Genomic DNA, 11,197 nt, shown 5'->3' on the forward strand with positions numbered 1-11,197 from the left:
TCAATGTTTGCAGCATCAGCACACAAAAACATCTTCAAATTACCGGATCCCAGCCTGCCCCGAGACACACTGTTGTGCCACATCAAGGAACAGATGACCATTTTCCTGATAGTTACTACACCATCACTGTGCACCGTGTTTACAACATAAAGACCAGAGTTTTGGAGCTAAACCTGCTCCTGCAAAGCAAAAGACCTCTAAGACCCGCTGACACTTATCCATTCCTCCCTGCTGTCATGACTCATGATCAATCCTGCTCGATGCCACAAAATAACGAAGACAACATGAGGGGAGTACGTGGAGGAGGCAGAAGGGGATTGAGGTTAAGTGGAGGGCGTTTGGGAGTTTTTTTTTTGCAATATCATCATCAAAAATGGACCTCTGCCAAAGAGAAAGTGGTCTAAAAATAATTTGCAGATCAAGCAACAGTATGCAGCCTTATAGCTATAGATAGTAAACTAACATTGCAAGTTAGGAAAGGACACTAGTGTGTGGTATGTAAAGTAATAAATGAACATTAATGAGCCGGTATCTCTGTCTATTTAATTTATTCGAAGTCTGTTTTCAGAAAAATATATAATTCTATAACATTTTCAGTGTTTGGTTATGCATCCCAACTCAATAAAACAAATTTAAATTTAAATACTACAGCGGAATCAGTTTCCTGATTCGGAGTATAATAAAGAAGAAGAAGATTACCAGCAGACTAAAAGTCTCTTTCCTACTCGCAGACTGCCACCTTGTGCTGACAGTCTATATGGCATCGTGGCTTGTTGGTCTGAACAATATTAACTGTTTATATTTTTATAAGATAACAATAAAGAGGATTTTATTGTCATTGTTGTTATACAACGACATTTCGTTTGATGGCCCGCGGCCAGCCAGTAGCAGCAAACAACAAAGGTAGACAATGTACAAGATAAAAATATATAGATATATTATATGTTTTTCTGGATATTAAGTAACTACACAGTAGTAATGGCAATGCATTCTTCATAATATATTGTTTAAAAAAAGAAGTGCTATGGTGTTTAACGCTACACCAAGGAGGCTGCTAAATCATGGACATTACATCAGTGTAAATGTGGTTAAGGTCAAATGTACTTTTTTCAAAAATAACTTATTAATAACTATTTTGTAAACATCACACCAAATAAATCTGCATTTCATGAGCTCCATTCTTCTTATGTTTACATTAAATTCTAGTTTACTCACGGTGATTCACAGTGGTCAAAAATGTGTGTTACGTGTGTCAAACTGTCAGATGTAAAGTATTTCCGATGACACGTGAAGGCAACATGCGAGGTGCGTTTTACTGTTAAGTTCGGAACACAACCGACGTCACTGCCACCATGTTGGATCCGGAAGTAGGCAGAGCCGATGCAGGAATCACGAGCTGAGAGCTCACCGTCAGCGGCTGCGTTTATAAGATCGGTCGACCGATTCCCGGTTCTCTCCTTTAACATCCAGGTTACATGCTTCGTGGCTTTCCGGCCTGTCGAGCTAGGCGCATTTCTTCGGATTTGATCGTTTCGCAGCACCGGCTATGGCCTCTATCAAGCAGAGAAACTCGGGCCTCGTCCAGCGGAGGACCGAGGCCATCCGCAGCGCCGCCGACAAGGACAGGGACTCCGCCGAGGAGGAGGACGAGGCGCGCCGCGGGGAGGAGGACGACGACGACGAAAAGGGGGACTCCAAGGAAACCCGACTCACGTTGATGGAGGAAGTGTTGCTCCTGGGCCTCAAGGACCGAGAGGTGCGAGCTGTTTTTTTTTTTAATCCGTCAACAAGGCTCGCGAGTAACGCTAACCCCGACGCAATGTTTACTTTGCGTCACGACAACAACAACAAGTTTATTTCGTTTATTGAGTCCGACGACAGTATTGTATTGCTTGAACACAACAGCCGGAAGCGTCCTGGTTTCAAACTGTTTTCTAACGTTAAAGTGGGTCGCGAATGTACGCCAAGTCGCGTGAATTAACCACACACTTTCTACGTAGCTTGCGTCAACTTCGCAGCTTTCTTGACAACTTGCCAGCAGCGACGTGACTCCCTCTTTTTAACCTGGAAGTGTTACAGCCAACACGTCAGCTAAGTTCAGGGCCGTGGCTAATTTTCTCCTCCTCCTTCTCCTCCTTCTTCTCCTTCTTCTTTCCCCGTAGGGCTACACGTCTTTTTGGAACGACTGTATTTCTTCCGGTCTGCGCGGGTGCATGCTGGTGGAGCTGGCCCTCAGGGGGAGGTTGCAGCTGGAGGCCTGCGGTGTGAGGAGAAGGAGCCTCCTCTCGAGGAAGGTGAGAGCCGTGGGGATGTTGGAGGAGAGTGAAACACGAGCCTGTGTTCGGTCCACCATGTTCAAAATGTTCTTATATACTACAAGACACTTGATACCCTTCAATAGTGCTTCTGTGAGCAGAGGGATTGATTTGTTGTGTCCCCCCTCCCACACTAATAGTCTTTTTACCAAGAAAATCAATCCCTTTGCTTCACTTTATTTGTATTTATATATTTAAAAAGAAAACGCATGAGACGATCTGTTCTTTTCAATGAATGATGATGTGTAAGCGGTTCCTGTTTACACAGGATGTAGGCGTCACTTAAACCAATACGAGTTCCAATACACGTTTTGTTTGCAAAGGTGATCTGCAAGTCTGACGCTCCCACGGGAGATGTGCTACTGGACGAGGCCCTGAAGCACATTAAGGAGACCCAGCCTCCAGAGACCGTCCAGAGCTGGATAGAGCTGCTGAGTGGTAAGATAAAGCGCACCAGGTTTGCTCAGCAAACCAATGCGTTCGTATACTCATTATTTCACATGTCGGACATCATTTGAATAGCATATTTTGCTCCTGTGTAACGGCAGAGTTGTCACAGTGCAGGTGACACTTGTACTCATTGCTAAAAATCCAGAGTTCATTAACTATAGTACACCAAATTTAATAATAAGCTTGAAGCAGCAGCATTGACAGTATTCAAATAGACCAAAGTGAGCCACTTGAGACCATTTAAAGTGTTAAAAATGACATTGGCCGTGTGGCCTCAGTGTGTGTTCAAAGATCTAAAATGGATCTCATGTTGTCCTTTAGGAGAGACCTGGAATCCCCTGAAGCTGCACTACCAGCTCAGAAATGTTAGAGAGCGTTTGGCAAAAAACCTGGTAGAGAAAGGTGTGCTCACCACAGAGAAACAAAACTTCCTGCTTTTTGACATGACCACACATCCGCTCACCAACAGCACCATTAAACAGGTAAGGTGTGGGGGCATTCTGTGACTCTTTGTTGTGTAATCAAGTCAATTTAAGCTTCACGAGTAATGGAATTGAAACAGCTCAAACTAGTGTCGCGGGTAGGGGGTGCTCTTGACCGAGAGGTGAACAACGTCACGGTACAAGCTGTATTTTCAAGGATTTAAGGATCATTTATTGTCATTCCGCACACATCGATGCACAAGGGAATGCAGTTGTAGCCCATTCTCAACACACACACAAAAAATTGACAAAAGAAAAACCGTAGTGCATTCCTGTAGTACATCTTTTGAGCTTGCATCAGGAGGAATGGCAATGGAAACAGTTCTCCGGGCGACATCTTAACATTAAAAAACTCGCCATCAGGAAATATGTTGGAACACCGAGCATCATGAAGTAAAGAGTCCGCCTCCTCTCGTCCCAGTTCGCCCGTCAAGCGCCGCTTGAGCCGTACTGCTGAGACGGGGCCGGGTCTCTGTAAAGATGGCGCGGCTCAATAGTCACCGACTTCTCCGTCCTCGGCCGTGGGCGGTGTTCGTTTCGAGGGCCGCTGCACCGTTTCCGATGTTTGAGAGTATTCTGTCGTGTGCCACAAGTGCTCCAGTAGTAAACACGAAACAACATAAAATGAAGACACATAATGTAACAACATTCATGGGAGCTACCGGCCGCGGCATGTATGTACATGCGATGCCATAGCAACAAAGAAAATAGTGAATTGTTCTGCTCAGTCTGACAACAATCAGCTTTTATGAGAATGAGGGTTACAGTCTCAGCTTAATTAATTAAATCTGACCTTCACTTTAACAGATCCTTTGAAACTTAAAGTGCATGTTTTGTCTGCTACAGTGTCCACACCTGATTAGGTTAGCACAAAGGCGAGTAGCATTATATCATATTGGGTCAAGCCAATGTCCAAGCTGTCTCCCCCTGCTTAGTCTTTTTGATAAGCTAAGCTCATTGTCTGCTGGCTGTGGCTCCATGTTTATCCGAGTATGAGAAGGCGAATAAATGTGCTTCACAATATGTTAAACTACAGTACTCCTTTTTTAATGTATTTTTTAAATGTTTCATCTATTTGATTGTACAGTACATATTATGGCTTTAAAACACATGTTGACATTGCCTACAGCGCCTCGTCAAGAAGGTCCAGGAATCCGTTCTGGAGAAGTGGGTCAACGATCCCCACCGCATGGACAAGCGGGTCCTGTCCCTGATCCTTCTGGCCCACTCGTCCGACGTTCTCGAGAATGCCTTCGCCCCGCTACAGGACGACCAGTACGACCTGGGCATGAAGAGAGTCCACACTCTGCTGGAGCTTGAGCCGGAGAAGGAGAGCGCAAAGCCCAACGTCAACGAACTCATGTGGGCCGTGGTGGCCGCATTTACTAAATGAAAACACCCGATTGGTTGGACTGGAAGATCTGGCTACGGTCTGTGTTATTTAATTGGTTGAAGGACTTCACTTTAATGAGACAATCTATTTTGGTTGTGGTGCCTGTTGGTACGCCTACTTCGGATGACGTTTTGGTGGCAGTCCATAATAACCCAGTGCAATCTGATTGGTGGTGGGCTTCACCAAGTAACGTTTGGTTGGTTGGAACGGTCTCTAAATATAAAAAAAAAAATGACTGATTGCTTTCACACAGTGAGGTATATTATCTGCTGCTGCGAGGGCTGGATATACTTATATTCGTCAACACTACCAACAGATGGGTTTCTGTTAATGTTAGATGACATCAAAGAATGAACGCAGGTGGCAGCAGTAGTCATGGTGAATATGAAGATTTTTGACTGGGGCCAAGATTCCCTTCTTCATTAAGGGAAACATCACCGCTACCTTTCTACAAGGTCTGGCCAGAATCAAATCCTGGTCTCGGCTCCATTACCCCCCCCTCCCCCCACATGCTTATGCAAGGACAAAGGATAGCCAATCCCAGAGCTATCCATGCACTTTGCACTCCTGCAGGTCTCCTGCTGCCACCCATTGGCCCCCACACGTTGGAAGGACATGTTTTAGGGTTACTGTCAGATCAGACGACCTGAATGTTTCACTGGTTTCCCACATTCAATTCTCTTTCCTATTTTCTTCCTCATTGACCTTTTGAGGAGGAAAAGGAGGACACAAATGCATACTTACTGGCCTGCACCATTGCTAGTGAGCCGAGTAATTTGGCCCTCGTAAACTCTAACCCGAATGAAGAATTAAACCTCGAGTCTAACCAATCTCTTTATCTTATTCCATGCAATGGGTCCATTCTGTGTTTTGTAGAACGAGACGAGTCTTCCATTTCTATTTATGTTGCTAATCGACGCTTACAGTAGTCTGCCATTTATCAACTATTTTGCACAGTCAATAGTAGTCCCGTAGGCAGGATCGTTTATTTTGTAGGGATTTCTCTTGAGGTGACGATGTTGAACACGATGAACCTTAGCGACCGTGGTGAAAGAAAGAAAAAAGATCTCATTTATTTTGTCTACAGCTCTTTGATCTTTACGAATACTTTAAAATCATTCCTCTGGGTATATAGGGAAAAAAAAGTGTGAGTTGGGATGTAAAAAAAAAAAAACGATGCAGTGATCATATCTGTTCGGATTTTGGATCGCCCGTGAAACAGCCGACACGAGATTTACAGTCTGATCAGCAGCAGCTGCTTACACTTATGGGGTGGGAAATGTAAGCCAAATGGGCTAGTTTATATTCTGAAAAGGGGTCCGTTCACCCAAACTTGAAAAAAACCCAACTAATTTAACAATAGTGGTATCTTGCCATGGAGGTAGTTTGGGCTTTATTTATGTTTTGAAATGTCTCGTCTTAAAAATGGGTAAATGGAATTTTCCTTTTTTAGATTCTTGTCAGCAGTAAAAAAGAAATTGCGAACATCACCCACATCTGGAGTTTCCCACAAATCCACAATCTTGACTGTGAACAGTTTTCTTTGAAGTACTTTGCACTAAAGATATCTAAAAAATCTGTAAAAAAGCAAGTTCTGTCGATGCCAGCAGAGGTAAGAGGAAACTGTATTTGGTTATTTGGGTGAACTGATCCTTTTTAAACTCTCCCTCTTGAAATATATTGAATCTCTCAGTTTGTATGTCATGTCATAATTAGATGTTCTTTCTATATGGTAGGCCCACGCGGGCGTGTTATATTGTTTGATACATGCAGCTTATAGGAGGGTTACTTGGGGCCCCAGATGAATCCTGGGTAACGGCAAGTGTTTCGACGACATGCAAACTATCGGAGCGGAAAAAAACCCATCTCCAGTCACGCTTCTGTTTCAGAATGAAATGATGATTGTAAACATCATTGAGGTCAAATGAGTGCGTGGATTTACATCACCTATCGTTTCATGGCATTCTTATAGTTCTGTCTTCTTATATTTTCTACGAACAAAATACCAGTAGGTCTGAGGAACTGTTGAGATGCATTTACAGCAAAGAGACCATGCATGCTATCGGTGGAGGGCTGGGGTACTTGTGTATGTAGCGACAGAGAAGAGGCTTGTATGTAATTATTAGTCATTTTATGTGTACGATCTAATGGAATTCAATGAAAGGGATCTTCTCTCCTCTATAATTCTGTATGCTTTTGTATTGCCACACAAAATAAAGTAAGGATCCTTTAAGTGCCTGAATTTAGCACTGTTTTGCTGTTTTTATTCCATATATGTACTGTGTGGATTTTTTAAAATTTAGTTTTCTCCCATTTGATCTGTTAAATAGTCCCATAAATAATTATACAAACAGCATCAGATGCTTAGTCTGGTGTTGTTTGATCAGATTCATCTTGTAATGAATGCTGTTGTGTTTTTTTTTTTTTTTGTTGAGGATTTGCTGCTTTTTGTATCACTGTAATGTGGATATGTTTGGGACTGCTTTGGACTGTTACTCAGGCAAAAAAAAAAGCTGTTTGTGGATGTTACCTTTTTAAGATTTAGGAAATTGTGATGCTATTTGTGACTAAAGGATTAATTAGTGAAATAGTTAACAGGTTAAATGCTTTGGGAAAAATACGCTTATTCGCTTTCCTCATTTAACTCAGCAAGAAAGCAAATAGGCAGTAATGGTGGACGTCTAAGCTCCAGTGGGTCTTCATCAAACAAGCTGTCAGAAGCACATGACCTGTCAAATGTCCAATCATAGATTAGGGTGGAGCAATCTTCAAACAAGAAGCACCCTGTCTATGGTGTAGTCCACCCGAAGGTCAATAACAGTGTTTAGACCTTATTATAAACCTTATTTCTCCAAAATGGAACAACCCTGCTATTTATTATCAATATATGTTCATTAGATAATTGTTTTTTGTTTTTTTTATATGGTGTATATTTACTTTTCATTTGTTTTTTCATTCAAATTTTCTTGATCCCACTTTAGGAAATACGGTGCAGAAAATGATCTTTTTCCATTTTCATGTGGGCCAACATGTATTGTGCAATAACAATGGATATTTACAGGGGTTTTGTTATTCTAATGCACTATTTTAGACATTTAGAGTGAAGGTCACATGGGGGCTGCATCTCTGTTTAAATGGTAAGATGTTTTTGTGTTTTTTTTAATGGTTGTATGTACATTATATGTGCATGAACTAGGCAGTGTGTCTTTTTTAAGTCAAGTTAATGTTAAAGATAAATGTCTTGAGTTTAGAAGATAGCAATTATTTTCCAAAACACATTCAAATATTCATATCAATTTAATAAAGTAATTCCACTTAATTCGATGCATATTATTGATAAATGCGATGGAATTTGTTTCAGAAGATCTTTTATCAGCAACTCACGATTCTCCAGTTAACATAAATGTACCGAGCTGATGGAGCACAACGTGCATAAATGTCCTTAAATACAGAAGTATGTATACAGTACATGTGATAGACAGCTTCTTTCAGCAGATAACTTCCATTCCAATGTTCCACTTTGCTTCCGGTCACCCAGGAGTCTCAACAGCATCCCACACATATGGCTTTTTTCTCTCTGCAGAGCTCCAGTCTGGAATACGACAACAGTCCACCTGACAGTTCACATCCAACATCTCCGTCCGGGTGTTTCCACACGCTCGCTTCGCACTTGAGGAGCCACCATCACGCCTCCAGTGATGCGGCCGAAGACTCTTCTGCTTTGGCTCTGAATGCCATCCAGTTTAGCAAAAATCCAATTTCTTCTTCTTCTTCTTCCGTGTACTTCGATGTCATGTCTCACTTGATTTTAGTCACAGTCTTGTAGTTCTTGATCAGTATTTCCAGCAGTTTGAATCTCCAGTAAAGGCCGTCGCCGACTTGACGCAGCTGATGTGCGCACTCGTCGATTGTGGCGTCGAGATCTGAGGGCGGAAGGCACGCGGGTTGAGTATATGATCTAATACACGTTTACATTTTTGGAAGTTTTTTTTCTTTAAAAAAAACAGGTTAAAGTTCAACAAATCTTCTCAGGTATACTCACCGGAGCCAGCCATTTTCATAATGCTACTGCCTGTCCGGAAAAGAGAAGTGAGGCTTTAAATGTTCAGTTTTCCGTCTCTCTCTCTCTCTCTGTGCTTTTAATGCTGTGCAGTTGTGTCTTGACAAGAAGGAACAGGTTTGATCTATTGATAGCGACCCCGAGCTTAAATACTGTCGGCTGTGTGACGTCACATTACGGCCGAGGAATCCCCGTCAGCCACGGCCAAGTCACTCCCACTTTATGTTCCATTCTGTTTACAATATTGTTATGAGGCTCCTTTTAATCAGTAGTATTACATGAACAATGTACCTGTTTTACACATGTGGAACAAAACACACTACGTTGCACACACATGGAATTCGACTCGGTGAAAGGTGCATAACAATAAACATAGACATAGAATAAAAACAATACAAGTATAATAAAAACCATAAACATAATAGATACCTGTCTCTGTAGTGTAGTGGTGCCAGACAGCTGGTGTTTGTATACATGAACATGCTGATTTGAGCACATACTGAGTTCAATGATTTTATCATGATGTAGTTGTTTGACCGTATTAGAAGTTTAATTAAACACAAACAATAATAATAATAAATGTAAAAAAAAAAAAAAGGTACGAGCTATGGAAAGAGGTCACGAGCAGCTTGGTATAGAAAGTAAAACTCTCCAGCTGCATGTGCGTCATATGAAGCAAGATTTCAACATGACAGTCCACGTTGTTCATCACACTGAGGCTGGACGTCGAGAACTATAACTCACACGTATACAATACACCATAAAGATTTATTGTTTTGAAGATATTAATACAACAACAACAGTTCATTGGAGCTCCGGCGGCTGTTTGTGTGTCCTAATGGGCTGATCGTGATAAGACATTCAGACACAGTGGTTGTTATTCAGAAGGTAGAGCACGGCCATAACATTGTAGTGTCACTTCAGGGATTATGTAAACAGCAACAAATCTGGATATTCACAATAACAAGCATGTCATGAGATCATGACATGCTTGTTTTTTTATTATTTGACATCAAAACATGCTCAACAGGCCACGTCAACACCAGGAAGTAACCACATTTTCCTTTGTGCAACTGTTGTCAATTAAAAGAACGACATCAGATGACGACTTTCCCTGACAGCATATTTCATTCAACATTCCATCATTACTTTAGGGCGGATTAAACTCCTGTGAGTCGCCCTAGATATGGAGCGAAGTCTCAAAACTCTGCTCAGAGACGGCATTGTGGGCGAGCTTGTGCATCAGGGGCAAGCTGGTGCATGCCTCTTCCTTTTAGCAGAAATGGGGAAGTACCAGGGGGAATTACAGTCAGGTGATCTGAGCGCTGATAACAAAAGCTCCATGTAAGGTGAAGTGTTACAGAATGACAGAAAGATGAGGAGGATGACAATAAGTTGTGAGAGGAACCTTTCGATGTGCATATAAGGAGAAAGGGGACGGGATGGTAAACAGAAGTCAATACATCAAAGTGTTGAAATCTGATGCGGACATACAGCACTGTGTGCAAGTTCCTTCCAGTAGAACGTTGATATTTTTAGCTGACATGAAAAATCACACTTCTATCAGTATAAGTCAGGATTTGTTTTTAATTGGGGAAAACATTGTGTTTATCAAATGTTTTCCACAGGATACTTTTTTACACTGGATACAGTATATATGCATATTGACTTATACGTTCATAGTTAACAAATACCTGATTTCCTTTTTTCTTATCCTGCTATATTGTATAAAATATAATGTATATTGCAAAAAAAGACTAGATAATATAATATTTCTGCCAAATGGTTTGACTGATTCAGAAAATTGGTGAAGCAAAAGTATACTGGTACATTAATGTAAAAAACAAGGACAACTATGAAAGTGACATGATTAAAAAGTATTTTTTGGACTTTCCCCTAATCTTTGCTTTTTCTCTTTTGAATATTAAATAATCGTACATATTCAGGTGTCACAATATTATTTAAATGAAACCCTGTGAGAAGTTTAGAGGGGGAAATGTATTTGTAGCCATTAACAGCTCATGAGTGTACCAAGCTTCTGAAATGAAGCAAGCGGCCTCAACCACACAAGGTTGGGCAATACTGGTTCAACCTCTCACACTGTTGACTTCTGATTCAATGTATCTCATCTGCGGTGCACAATGTGCACCTGGTGGCAAAAGGTGCGGTTCTCGCTGCAGATAACAGTTGGAAAAATGTCGTCAGGTCTTTTATGGCCACATCCTAGAAAGAGAAAGGTTGTTTTCAATATGAACATGTTCATCAGGGTAATTATGCAAAGGGTTCATAGGGGTAATAGGTGTGTGTGTGTGTGTGTGTGTGTGTGTGTGTTTATGGGGGAAAAGAATGACTAAGTTGTAAAACATCGAAACTAAACTAATGTTTAATTTATATATATATATATATATAATTAATTAAAAAGGGAGTACAAGCAAAGTTTTCATGAAGCTAATTCTTGCAGAATTAAACTACAGACAGTGTGTTTTACCAAGAATTA

At 41.3% G+C, this 11,197-nt stretch overlaps 1 protein-coding gene across 1 annotated transcript; it reads left to right on the top strand.

The window, feature by feature from the left end:
- The first annotated feature begins 1,282 nt into the window (after positions 1-1,282).
- On the top strand, positions 1,283-6,886 carry LOC117740247 (Golgi phosphoprotein 3-like). The gene is made up of 5 exons (XM_034546510.1): positions 1,283-1,756; positions 2,163-2,294; positions 2,639-2,753; positions 3,087-3,247; positions 4,377-6,886. The coding sequence occupies exons 1-5, from the start codon at positions 1,547-1,549 to the stop codon at positions 4,638-4,640; spliced, it is 882 nt and encodes a 293-aa protein (XP_034402401.1). The 5' UTR covers positions 1,283-1,546; the 3' UTR covers positions 4,641-6,886.
- The last annotated feature ends 4,311 nt before the right edge of the window (positions 6,887-11,197 follow it).

Source organism: Cyclopterus lumpus, chromosome 12, assembly GCF_009769545.1.
Source record: "Cyclopterus lumpus isolate fCycLum1 chromosome 12, fCycLum1.pri, whole genome shotgun sequence".
Taxonomy (NCBI): domain Eukaryota; kingdom Metazoa; phylum Chordata; class Actinopteri; order Perciformes; family Cyclopteridae; genus Cyclopterus; species Cyclopterus lumpus.